Genomic DNA, 13,557 nt, shown 5'->3' with positions numbered 1-13,557 from the left:
CCGCGCTGCCCAAGTACGTCCCCGCCAGGCCCCGTGGGGACGCGCACCGCTCCCACTCCCACAGCCTGCGGCCCGAGAACCGTGCTCTGCTCCTCCCACTGCCATGCCCCACCCTCAGCATCTCTGTGACCCCAGGGCGGGGACTGGCTCATCCTCTGTGACCCTCCTGCCAGCATATACCAAACAGACCCCGGGAGCAGCGAAAGGACCCCCCCCCCCCCGTCCTGCTCAGAGGTCTCAGTAATGGGGTCCTTTTCCCAGCGTTCTGTCAGCTCAGTCTGACTTCCCAGAGTCCTCGTGGCACCTGGACTGGGGCCCAAACCAGAGCAAGGGCCCAGGGGCCCATCTGCTCGTTACCTGTAACCCGCCCCCCCAAAGGGACAGAGGCTGAGGGTGGGCGTGGGAGGGGGCAGTGCAGGGTGGGGTTCACCGGTCCCCTTTCCGAGGTCTGCCCTCCTGGGGAGTGTGATCCCGGTGAGTCCTGGGCCTCGCTCTGCAGGACATCAGCCTCCCCGCCGCTTACGGAGGGTCAGGTGCCAGCAGGCCGGTTTCTGGCTCTGCGACGGCTGCGAGTCTAGGGAGTGGCCTGGGGGAGGCCGTCAGAACATGGTTCTGAGGCAGGACAGGGGTAGAGGGGGCCGGGTGCAGGCTGCCCACCGGGCTGGCCTGCAGTCTTCCTTCTTCTGGTGCCAGCTGACACCAGACCTGGGGATTTTCTAAAGGGAGTCAGGGAAGGCTGGACGTTGTCAGTGGTGGTGTCTTTAGCCTAAGACAGAGATTTTTAAAGGCAAAATTATATTTCTGGTTTGTTGTTTCAGATGACAAATAAAGCCTGTATTTTCCTATCTACTTCCTGGTTTCCTTGGGCGGGAGGGGACGCAGGAGCCAGCAGCCGGGATGGCGGCCCCTGCCCGCTGACCTCCCCAGATGGGCGCACGGAGTGTCCCCAGGCCCCTAAGGAGCAGCTCCCGCCCGAGGCCTGGCCTTGGGGCGCCCCCAGGAGGGCAGCGGGGGAGCGCGGAGCCCCGGGCCTGCTCCCAGCCCCACTGCGAGCGAGGCTGCCCTGCGGTCAAGGGCAGACGGCCACGGGGTAGGAGGCGCGCCTTGGCCCTGGGGACCCTCCTGCTGCCTGCCGGGAGGGGCGGCTCCCCGAGAGCAGTTTAGGGGACTAGGTTTCACCAGCCTTGGAGGGGTGTCGCTGGGTTTGCAGGACGAGCCCCATTTAATGTCCTGTGCTTTTGAGGCTGACGTACAGACGACCCCTCCGCAGGGCTCAGCAGGTGCAGGATCAGAACTCGGGGACCGGAGGGGCTGGGGCGGGGCCGGAGGGCTGGGGCGGGGCTGGAGGGCTGGGGCGGGACCGGAGGGCTGGGGCGGGGCGGGGCGGGGGTGGGGGTGGGGGGGGTAGTGAGCGACGGCAAGGCCTCCGGCTGTCTGCCCACCTGCGGCCCGCGTGGCCCACCTCGCCTGACTGGCCGGGCCTGGGCTACACGCGTCACAGTCTTCAGACCAAGACGGGATTCTCTTCTAGCCAGGAGCCCTCCCTTCGGTGACACCCCAGCGAGCCAGGAGCCAACCCCGGGGAGAAGGGAACCAGCAGGTCCCTGTTCCAGGAGTTCGGCTGGACTCCTTCCTGGGTGGGGGTAAGTGGGGAGAGGTGTCCTCCTGCGGCCCTGACCGGTACAGCAGAGCTGGGAGAGCAGGCCCCATGGGGGCAGGGGACCACCTGCACAGCCTGCACAGGTGTGGGTAACGCGCAGACGCACTGTTCTGAGAGCGCCCCGCCGTCTGAAGGCTGGGCCGTGCGCACGCAGGCGGAACTCCAAGGAGAGGAGCCGTCAGGCAGCTCCAGACAGCAGGCCCTCCGCACAGAGGCTGCTGGGCTGGGGAAACACACTTGCAGGTTACGGTACCACCGTGACACTCGGCAGTATTTCCCAAGCGGGGCCTGGAGGGCACAGAGACTTGAAAGTGGATCCTGATCAACACAGTAGATTCCTAGAAATTTTGCAGGAACCGTTGAGAAATACCTGCCTAGAGGTTGAGCGACGCCTCCTCATTCATCTGCCTGGCCCTTGGCTGTCCCCCTAGCTGCCCTTCCTCCTCCCCAGCCCAGGCCACAAACGTCGAACGTGCAGCCTGTGCGTCACAGAACACGCGAGGAAAGGAACTGCCGGCACCGCACGCACAGGCTAGCTGGTCCGGGGTCAGGGAGGCTGAGCCCGGCTCAGCCTAGGAAGAGGAAATTACAAAAGGAGGCTGAAAAGAATAATTGAAGCTTAAAGGTCTCCAGTGCCTCCTCCCTGTCCTATCACATCCGTGCCCCCCGAGCTGCAGAGCGATCGTCTGCAGTGAGTTAAACCAGAGGCACCCGGACACGGTTTCCATGGCAACCCCTCCTGGCTCTAATGCAGCGCCGAGTTAAAAATGATGTCAAATAATTGGAGGGTGCAGGGGAGCAGCCAGCAGGCTGACCCCGCGTGCCTTCTGTTTGCTGGGCTTTCGGGTGTGCGGGAGCTGAGAAGCCCACGTCATGGACGGAGCAGGGGCTACGGGACAGTCTTTAGGGTCTGGGATTAGCAGGCCAGGCGAAGGACAGAAAGGCGGCTGGGAAGGCGCGGGTCCCTCCAAAGTGCCCGGCGGCGCAGCCTCAGGACCCCTGTGACACACGTGTTTCCAAATGAGGCTCTGAGCGACCAGAACAAGCCCTTCCCTCCCTCCCTCCTCCATCCCAGCGTGGACAGCCGTGCCCTTGCTGGGGCGGGCGGACAAAGGGGCAGCCTGCCTGCTGGGCCGCTCCTCCCTGCCCTTTGCCCTGCACTCAGCCTGGGGGAGAAGACACGAGGGGCCTGCTCGCCTGCCCCTGGCAGCTGTGGGGTCCCCCACAATGCAGGCGCCCGACCCCAGTGCCCAGGACGGCTGAGAGCTGTGAGGACCTCACAGCTTCTCAGAACATGGTGGGATCTGAGACACGGAGACCGAGGGCAGGATCCTCAGGGCTCTCAGATGAGTGGGCAGGGGTGCCAAGGCCCTTCTTAGGCCCCAAAAAGCTGCAAAGCCGGGGCAGCTCGTGAGGCTGCCCGGGTACTCTCATGGCTTCTGTGGCCAATTGCAACAAAGGGTCGTGATCCTGGGCCTTCAAGAGAGGCAATCTGAGCTTGAATTCTAGTCATTGACTCTTAGCTGTGGGACTTTGGGCAAATAACGTGTCTGGGCCTCAGTTTCCTCATCTGTAAAATGGAGCCAAACCAGGTCACCCCCCACCCCGGGCTGGATGAGAACATGCACGGGAGCACAGGACTCACGTACGGGCTCAGACTTTAGGGTCTGAGTCACAAGCCCACTCCTCCCCTGAGCGGGCAGCGGAGGCGGAAGCGACACAAAGAGGGTGGGAAGGAGGTCTGGGCAGTCTCTGTCCTGTGTGACCTTGAGCAGATCTCTCAACCTGTCTGGGCTTCAGTTTACTGCATGAATTCTGTTAGATCTAAGGCCTCACAGCTGTATAAACAAAATGGCTCAGGAAGACTCCGCCTCCCCTCAGCCCCACACTTCATCTGGGAAAACACAGACCGTGGCCTCGCGAACCACGCGCGGGGCCGCCTCCGTCACTGTGCCTCGTTCTCGACTCGGACTCACAACTGCCCGGCCTCAAAGCCCAGGGGCAGCTCCTACCTGCAGCGATGGCTGTCCTGTTGTCCATGGTCACGGCTACAGCTGTGCTCACGGTCACCACCATCGGCTCGTCTGTATTTTCTGGGGGGAAAATTGTCCAGTCACTTTCTCTGCGCCTGAGGAGGAGCCGTGGTGGCGGCGCGGGCTGGGAAGCCCAGTAAACAGCAGGCTAGGACGTTCCCTGAGCGAGCAAGGGGCTGCCCGGGAGGCTGCCTGCTACCCCACCTCGGGTCTTTGCGGAGCACCTCGTACTTGCCTCCTATGTGCCGGGTGCCGCCTACCTCTCCATGCAGCTCCGAAGCTGCCAGGTCAGTGTGTGGCCCCTGCCCGCCTGGACGGCGCCGCACCGTCAGGTCCCTGACGCTGCAGGTCTGCTCTGTCTCAGGGCCGCAAAGCTGTCTGCATGCAGCTGCCCCACTGGAGCTCGGGGACCCCGCGGGGACCCACCCAGGAGACTCGCGTGGCATCAAGGGGCCCTTGTGAGCAGGGGACGGGCTGCGCTCCCGGACGCAGTGCTGGCTGACCCTGCGCTGTCCTTCATCAGTTACATGAGTCAAGGTGACAACGACAGCCCCTTCGGGAAGCCAGACGCCAGGGCTGCGATGGGCACAGAGGCTGGCTGGCATCTGACACGTGCGAGGTGCCCCGTGAATCCTGGTGGCCTGCGTGCCACTGCCCGGCGGGTCGCTGCACGTCCGGGACACAGCCAGGCTCCGGGACCTGCCTGGAGGTACCTTCCCACCTCTCAGGAGAGCCAGGCCTCCAGGCGCAGAATTCAGGTGGCAGCCTCAGCCCTGCATCAGCACAGAGCTTTCTGGCTCTGAGAGGCGCGGACGAGTACATGCCCGCGGCTTTTGGGCTCTACAGCCCTGGGAAAGGCACTCTTGCCTACGGATCAAGTGCGTCACTAAAAACCCCGAGAAAGGGGCACAGTTCTGCCACGTGCTCGCTTGTTAGAATGTCTTTACATCAAACGTTGCTTGAAACCAACAGGTCGTGAGACTCTTGACAGTGTCAGTCGTAGCGAAACTTAAATCCACCACTGGTTTCTCGTATCTGCCCTCTTGTCAGGATTACCCATCCCACCTCGCCGGAACCAAGTATCTCACAGAAATCAGAAATTACTCTGATTCTAGGAACTGACACGATGTAAGGTCGTCCTTGGCTCTAGGAATTGGCCATGACGAGGACACAAGAGACCAGAACAGCCGCAGAAGCTGGCTTCCCCACCTTGCTTCTAGAAATGTCTGGACGATCCTGATGGGGTGACCCCTGCACCGTTCCCGGCCGCAAGCTGCTTTCGGGACAGACCCATGTGTGTGCTCCACGGGCTCGGAGGAAACACCCAAGCGAAGGTGTGGGGCGCTAATGACGCGGTCTCTGGGGATATCAGGGATCTCAGGGCCTGGGTCACCGGGCACCGGGTGAGTGAGCCAGCTACCAGGTGGTGGGGGGCAGGCCCAGGGGCTGGTCCAGGAAGCAGGGCTGCGGGTACAGGGGCACCAGGCCTGAGCTGCTGGGGCTGCGCTGGGACTCTGCTCTGTGCTGGCAGGTTTCTCAGCGCTGACTGCAAAAGGCAGCTCCGTGTGGGCAGAGCTCGCCCACCGGGCCCAGGCGGAGGGCTGCAGTCAGCCTGGGTGGGCGGGGCCCTCCCCTCACCCTGCAGCCGCCCCTCCACCTCCTCAGGGGTACCCCCCATTAAAATTGTCGGTTTCTCCCTTTGGGGGAGGATGAGAGCGTGCAGGGCCCCTTGCCCAGTGGTCCCCCGGCAGCCCTCGTCATCTCGCTCTCTGTTCCCGCCCACCACCCTCCTGCCCCTGTGCCAGAGGGCTCCCCGGTGGCCAGCAGGCTCCTCCTGGTGACACTGGGCAGGAGGGAGCCCGTCACCGTGGGGGCGGGCAGGGCCTCACCCCAGAACCCCCGGGACCCCGTGGGGCCCTCCTGTTCCGGGGGGCGCCGAAAGGGGGAGCTGCCTCTGTGGCTCTGGTGCCAGTGCGGGAAGGGGCCCCTCCGCGGGCGTGCCCTGGAGTCCCAGCGCCTTACACACAGTGAAGTGCGGAGAGACCCCCGGTGTGCCCCCCGCTGTGTGGTCCGGGCGAGTCACGGCGCCCTCTGAACCTCAGACTCTCCTTGTGTGAGAAGAGGGCGTGCACACCGCATGAGCGGCGCGTGGAAAAGCGTTCTGTAAAGCACGTCAGTGACACGCCGGGCGGAGGATGCCGAGGAAGGGCATCTAGAGGGCAGGTGCTGCCTGCAGCCGCGGGCGGGGCCCCGGGGCCTGGGCCTCCCCAGCCGGCAGCTCAGCTCGGGGAGGTTCCCGTCCGGCGGCGTGAGGGTGGTTTTGGTGGCGGCGGTGGCAGGAGGCTACTGGCGGGCGGGCGGCCTGGAGGGAGGACAAGGCTTCATCCCAAGTCGGCTCCCGGCTGCCCTCTTCCTCACGTCTCCACTCCTCAACCCCAACCTTGGCTCGCTCAGCCAGGACGCCGAGGATACTTGCGGGCCCCCTCACCCCACGGCGCTGAGGCCAGGACCCCCAGACGTGACCCGTGGACCCTCTCTGGGCCGTGGTCACTTCAAGTGTAAATTGAGAGGGTGAGACTTTGCAGCTCCAGGGTCCTTTCCGTCCTAAACACGGTGCGGCTTTCTGGGCGCTCTGTTAAAGCCACTTACCGTTTCCTGTTCGGGTTATTTCCCAGAGTGGGGGCCGGGCTGGGAGCTGGGGGCTCCAGCTCTGAGCCCCCCTGGCCCTTGGACAAGCAGGCCTGTGCGGGCTGGGTGCCTGAGGCCCGATCCGCCATCATCTCTCGCCCTGCAGCCCCCAGAGGCCTGGAGGTGGGAGGCGCCCCGTTATTAACAGGAGCTGCCGGGGAGCAGGCCGGGGATCAGCCACCCCCCTGGGATATAGTCTGTTCCAGACAGTACAGCGGCCCCCCCACGGAATACAGTCTGCTCCTTTCATGGTTTGAGCAGCTCTCAGAAACACTCAGATGTCTGGAAATACACGACTCTCCAGAGACCCATTGTCCCGAGGTCCTCCTATGCGGAATCTGGGCTAGAATCCAGCTCCTCCTGACTTTCGGGTCAAACCCCTTTCCTTTGTTACGGCTGAACTTTTGAACCGCGTCGTTGATTGCCGGCCAGGGAATGAAACGATCCACCCAGGGTGCAGGTGGAGGCCAGCGGGGTGAGGGGACGCCGAGGTCTGGACGTTCGGTCCTGTATCTCGTTGCGGTTTCCCACCCCAAGCGCGGTGGGAGGAGGGATGCCCTGCCCCCCCGCCCTGGAGCTTGGGGTGTAGATCACCTGGTCCCTCTGCCGAGTAGAGGTTGAAGACCATGCTGCCCGGAGGCTGCTCGGCGGCCTGGCGGTACCACAGAGGGAAGTGGTCCAGGGTGAAGATGCTGGCCTCGTCCGCCGGCGTCAGGAACCTCCTGCAGCGAGAAGGGCCTGTCAGCTCCCCCGGATCCGGGAGCACAGTCTTCCCCATCTCCTCGTTCCTACGAGGTCATCTTGGCTGGGCCAGGGGGGCGACTCCCCTCTGACTTGGTGGGGTTGCAGAAGGAAAGATTAGCCCCTGAATGGGTGTTGCCCCAGAGGATGCTCCCCAGTCATTCCTGCCTTTTCCAGAACCAAATGCTGGTGCAGCTGAGGGCACGTCGTAGGAAGGGTGGAGGGCCTGTGTGCTGAGAGAGCCTTTCCACCCCTCTGTGCACTCCTTGCCTGCCGGGTTCATTTATTTGGGGTACAGCCTAATTTCTCTTTGTCAAGCTGATTAGCATGTCTGCAGGAGGGAACTGTATAGTCATAGAGGGTCATAAATTCCCCCAGATGGTTACTGCAACAGCTCCTGCCACAGGCAGTGGAGTCTCCTTTTGGGGGGCAGCTCTACCTTGCCAATTATGGTTTTGCACTACCCGCCGACAGAAGGGAGTGTTGGCCCAGAGCAGACTGGGAGGGAAGCAGGGAGAATCTGGTAGGGATTAAAAGAGTGACTGTGGTCAACCTGCAGGTGGATAGCTGAGGTTTGATTCTGGGCATGCTTGGCTCGGGGCTCTCAGAAGCCCACCTGCCTGGCCGCACCGTCCTGGGCTGCAATGACGCCAGGGGCCAGGCAAGGGGAGCCCCTGGAGGTGTGCAGTGCACGCGCGGCCGTTCGTGGGGCTGGTTCGTGACTCAGGAGGGTCTGTCTGTACCGACTTCCCTCCTCCGTTCTTGGAAGCCTTTTGGAGAGGGTGCAGGGGTGTCCGAGACCCTCCCCTCACACTGCCCGGTGTGGTCCCCGGTTCAACCTGGGCCACAGGAAGATGTGGATGTGCGTTTTTTCTACTGGGGGAGGAAGTTTAAGGGGATGAGGGTGGTGAGCTTGGGGAGGAAAGTTCCCAGGTGGCTCGAGGCCTTCGGGCGAGTCTGCAGTTCTCCCACTGGATCTGGTCCACCTGGGTCACCTGTTGTGTCTCTAACCGGCGGAGGAAGGGCTGGCCAGGCAGGATGCTTCCTGGGTTTCCACCTCTCAGGGAGGGAGTGGGGAGGGGGAGGGCCACCTAATGCCTCTTCCTAGAAGCCTCTGCTTCCTGGAAATGGCGGGTCAGTCTTGGAGTCCGTGAGGAAGACCCCCCGATGGCGTCCTCCTGGGGCCGTGGGTGGGCGGGAGGCAAGGACACTGGGGTCAGGTCTGCGCAGGAGACCTCTTGGCTGTCCCCCCCAGGTGGCCGCGGGCCCCCCACCTTGAGTCTCGTGGTCTGCAGAGTGGCAGGTGGCTTCGCTCCCCTAACCACAGCATGCTCCCCCGGGCACCCCCTTTGCTGCAGTGCCGGGTGGGACGCCCTGGTGGGCTGGTCCCGGGTGGCTTTGCTGGGGGCGGGGCTTCTCAGCCTCAGCACCGCCGCCGTTTTGGGCCCGGCAGCCGCTGGGGGCCGTCCAGTGCGCTGCGGGCCGTGCAGCGGCATCCCTGGCCTCTACCCACTGGACGCCAGGAGCAACCCCCTGCCCTCCCCCAGCTGTGCCGTCCAGAACTGTCTCCAGGGTAGGGGGCAGAATCACCCCCATCTGAGAATTTCGGGCTTGGGGGAGGGGGAAGTTGTCGACAAAGGACGGGCGCGGCCGGAAGATTCAGCCCGTTGGCTCGGAGATCTGTCCCGGGGGGAAGACCGCCTGGTTCCCCTCTTGGGAGTGAATGGGGATGAGCCCAGGATGGGACCAAGCCTGGCTGGAAGGGGTGCTTCTCCGGCTGTCCCGGTCTGTAAACCCGAACCCTTCCTCCCCCCGTACTCTTGGAGTCCGGCACAGGTCTGCCCGCAAACCACAGGGGCACCCCAGGGACCCCGCTCCCTGGCCTCCGGCAGGACTCACTTGTCAGAGACCTTTTCGGAGCCCACGAACAGGCTGCTTCTGAGGAGGCCGGCCCGGGTGCCCAGGAAGGCCATGTCCACCACATGCTCGGACTCACTGCGGGCAGACAGAGCAGAAGTCATCACCACGTGCCCGGGGAGGAGGGATGGGCGTACTGGGAGGACCTGCAGGCCTCTCCCGGCGCTGGGCCTTCTGACTGGGGTGGGTGGGGGCAGGTGGGTCGGTCTCTCGAGGGGATGCTGCTGGCCGTCTGCTGTGAGCAACCCTGGGCTGCACCTGCCCTCGTTCGTGGGTCCCCTGGGCTCTGCCCCTCTGCGTGCATGCAGCTTTGCGGGGAGTTAGCTCTGGAAGACGGAAGGAACCCAGGAAGAGAGATTTTGTCCCGGGACCTAAGGAAAGTAACTCCTTGTGACCAGCACACACTTAGTACCTCGCCATGTGAAGCCCTTTTCAAACGTTTGCCTTATTCCTGAGATGGGGAAGGAGAAGACTGTCCACATCCACAAAGAGGAGTCTGGGCAGAGCTCACGCCTTTGCCAACAAGACTTGGGAGAGCCCGCGGGCTGGAGGGCGCTGTTCCTTCTCTCACGGTCCCGGAGCGGCCCTGTGGGGACAATGCCCCACCTGGGAGAGTCACCTTTTTTGAAATGTCAACCTTACTGACGTATAACGGACATAAAACTGTAAGATAGTTGAAGCGTACATTATGGTGATTTGATATAGGTACACATTGTGAGGGGATTCCCTCCATTGTGGGTGCGTGTGTGTGCGCACGGCGCGTGCATGTGAACATTTAAGTTCTACTCCCTTAGCTAATCTCAGTTACACAATCCAGTGTTCCAACTAGAATCACCACCCTCAGGCCTTATTCATTTTACAGCTGGAAGGCCGTGCCCTTCACCAGCCTCTCCTCATGCATGTATCCCACCGCCAGCCCCCGGCAACCGTTTTTCTACTCCATGTTTCTATGAGTTACCCTTTTTTTTTTTTAGATCTCACATATAATTGATACAGTGCAGTAGTCATCGTTTTCTGTCTGACTTATTTCACTTAACATAATGCCCTCTAGGTTCATCCATGTTGTTGCCAATGTCAGGATTTTCCTCTTTTTGAAGGCTGAGTAATGTTCCATTGAATATACACACCACACCTTCTTTATCCATTCATCCATCAGTGGACACTTGGGTTGTTTCCGTGTCTTGGCTACTGTGAATAAGGCTGCAGTGAACAGGAGGGTGCAGATACCTCTTCAATAGTCTGCTTTTGTTTTCTTTGGATAAACACCCAGAAGTGGGATTGCTGGGTCCTGTGATAGTTCTATTTTTAATTTCTTGAGGAACCTCCATACTGTTTTCCATAGTGTCAAAATCAGTTTACGTTCCCACCAACAGTGCACAAGTGTTCCCCTTTTCCACATCCTTGCCAACACTTGTCATTGCTTGTCTTTTTGATAATAGTCATTCCAACAGGTATAAGGTGACATCTCACTGTTTTTTGTTTAATTTATTTTTGGCTGTGTTGGGTCTTCGTTGCTGTGCACGGGGTTTCTCTAGTTGTGGCGAACAGGGGCTGCTCTTTGTTGCAGTGCACGGGCTACTCTTCGTTGCAGTGCATGGGCTTCTCTTGCTGCGGAGCATGGGCTCTAGGCACGCGGGCTTCAGTAGTTGTGGCTTGCGGGCTCTAGAGCGCAGGCTCAGTAGTTGTGGTGCACAGGCTTAGCTGCTCCACGGCATGTGGGATCTTCCCAGACCAGGGCTCAAACATGTGTCCCCTGCATTGGCAGGCGGATTCTTAACCACTGTGCCACCAGGGAAGCCCCCTTGGTTTCTTCTTTATTCTATTTACACTTGACTAAAGAAAAACTTCTCCTCAACATCTGTTTATCCTGAGGCATACTTTGTAAGAAGAGGCAGGATAAAGAATCGTGTCTCTGTTTCTTCACCAGTTGGTACAAGTATGAATAGGTTTCCTAACATCTTCCAAAGGTGACCGAGAAGATGTTTCCTTCAGTATTACTTTGAGCGCAGAATTTTAGCACGTTTACTGTGCTCTTACCCACGGCTGTTGTTACGGTGATGCTGGTCTGACTGCCTCTCGTCTGGCCGGCGAGAGCCCCTTCAGTGCGGCTCTGACGTCCTGTTGGCAAAACCTCCTTAGTCTTTGATGACTTGCCCCTGGGATGACAAGGTGCCCCCAGCTCATTCTGTCCACCCCTTGCCCCTGACCTGGAATCAGACACTTCTCCAGGGATCACTGACTCATTTTAGTGAGAACTTCTTAAAGTAGATATTGGAAGTCCACAAGCTGGGTCTGGGGTGCTCACCGAGGTCGGTCCTTTCAGTGGACGACGATCCCCTCTTTGTTTCCTTCAGGGAAAATACATGAGTTCATTGATATTTCCAACTCGTATTTAGGGTCCCATCTAAACTTCTCTGATTTAAAAAATTTGCACCTCTTTTCTCGTTTGTTGAAAATCTTGTTCCTAATGACATTAACAATACTATGTGCTCTGTCTATCCATGTAGTTTGAGAAGAACAGTTTTTAAGATTTTGTTTAGTGTTTACAGTTCTGTTTCCAAGTCCCTTGAGAGAAGCCCCCGACGTGTGGTCATCGCACGAGCCTGCTACACAGCCAGGTTCACTTGTTTCATTTGCTTTCAGATTTTTAGAGCTTATTTCTTAAAATTTAATTTTGTTTTATAATGATATAAAGCATTTACATGGTTCCAAAGTCAAATGCAAAATAAGGCATATTCAGAAGTCTGTTTCTGTCTCCATCCCTCTGTTCCTTCACTCTTCCTACAAGTAACCTTTTTTGTTTACTAGTTTATTTTCCCATTAAAATATGTAGATATATATGCACATACATATATATGTTTATAGACGTGTAAGTAACAATGAAGATATATTTGCATTTTCTCTTTTAGATAAACAGCAGGGTATTATTATACACAATTTTCTCCACTGCTGAGACCTTCCGTGGCAATATACATAGTTCTCAATTTTCAAGGCTACGTAGTATTCCATTAGGTGGAGCCACCAGGGTTTGTTTAACTAGGCTCCTACTAATGGACATTTAGGTTATTTCCAATCTTTTACTGTTACGAATAGCTCACGTGTATGTCTTTGGGATTCATTCCCAGGAGCAGGACCGTTGGCCAGAGTGTACATGCATATGTCACTCTGGTAGATACTGTCAGATTCCCCTCCACAGGCTTTGAAACATTTTGCATTCCCACCAACAGCGCACAAGAGTGTCTGATTCCCCACAGTCTCGTAACAATGCCCGTCAGCAAACGTAAATGGTTGTCAGTCTAAATGACAAGTACAACCTCAGTCCACCTTCAGTTTGCAATCCTTTTATTACGAGCTGGATTGAGCACTTTTTCATACAACTGAGGACGAGCTGCATGAAGTGTCTGAACTGCCTCTTGGTCATTTTCCCCGTAAGTTGTTGGTCATTCACTTCTCTATTGTTGAAGTTCTCTATCACAAATACGTAATATAGGGACAGTCACTCTTTCTTTGTTTTTTTAAGTTGCCAACATTTTTCCAGTTTGTCATTTCTCTTTTCACCTTGCTCATGTTTTTTTTTTTTTTTTTTTTTTTTTTGCCAAATAAACATTTTATGTTCTTAAATTTATCAGTCATTCCCTTACGGCTTCTGAATTCTGAGCCATTGCTGGGAAAGCGTTCCCCACTCCTAGATTGTACAGCAACAGGCTCATGGTTTCTTCTAGCGCTTGTATGGTTTCATTTTCTACATTTAAATCCCTGAGTCACTTGGACTTTATCCAGGTCTACGGTGTGAGGAAAGAATACAGCGTTACCGCTCTGCAGATGGCCCTCAAACAGGTTAGTATTACACAGTCCATCTTTCCCTCCCTGGTCTGACACGATGCCCTTGTCATACACTAAATTTCCACGTGCATTTAGATGAATTTGTGGATTTTCTTTTCCATTCCCTTGGTCTGCCTGTCTGTTCCTGTGTCAAAACCACACTTTTATAAGTGGCAGAGGTTCTGTAGCGTTTTACTGTTTTGTGGGACCAGCCTTCCTTTGTTGCCTTTCTTTTTCAGCGTTTTCCTGGCAATTCTTGCCTGTTCTTCCGAATGAACTTCATTCTGCCTGTGTTTTCTTCTAGCAGTTTTATGATTTCAGGTCTTACATTAAAGTCTTTAATCCATTTAGGCTGATTTTTGTGTATGGTGTGAGACAGTGGTCTCGTTTCTTTTCTTTCTTTTTTTTTGCACATGGCTGTCCAGTTTTCCTGACACCATTTGCTAAAGAGACGGTCCTTCCTCCAGTGTATATTCCTGGCTCCTTTGTCGAACAGTACTTGTCCGCATACGTGTGGGTTTATTTCTCCGCTCTCAGTTCTGTTCCATTGATCTATGTCTCCGTTTTTCTGCCAGTACCATGCTGTTTTGATGACCCCAGGTCATCTCTCCTGAGATATTCTTTCCCTGGTCAAGAATATGTGTTCCTCAATGTTTCCCAACATTAAAACATCAGCTAATTTCTGAACTTGGAAAG

The 13,557-nt window shown here is 57.5% G+C and overlaps 1 protein-coding gene across 1 annotated transcript in view; it reads right to left on the bottom strand.

The window, feature by feature from the left end:
* Positions 1 to 13,557, bottom strand: part of CACNA2D4 (calcium voltage-gated channel auxiliary subunit alpha2delta 4) — a gene marked incomplete at both ends in the record, with an annotated part of 96,299 nt that overhangs the window by 27,429 nt on the left and 55,313 nt on the right. Inside the window, 3 exons of the mRNA XM_082849509.1 lie at positions 3,673 to 3,753; positions 6,976 to 7,103; positions 9,022 to 9,117. Coding sequence (XP_082705635.1) covers positions 3,673 to 3,753; positions 6,976 to 7,103; positions 9,022 to 9,117 — 305 coding nt within the window. The remainder of the gene's footprint in view (positions 1 to 3,672; positions 3,754 to 6,975; positions 7,104 to 9,021; positions 9,118 to 13,557) is intronic.

Source organism: Leucopleurus acutus, assembly GCF_964270905.1.
Source record: "Leucopleurus acutus genome assembly, chromosome: 11".
NCBI classification, from domain to species: domain Eukaryota; kingdom Metazoa; phylum Chordata; class Mammalia; order Artiodactyla; family Delphinidae; genus Leucopleurus; species Leucopleurus acutus.
This window is presented reverse-complemented; position numbering and strand designations above follow the sequence as displayed.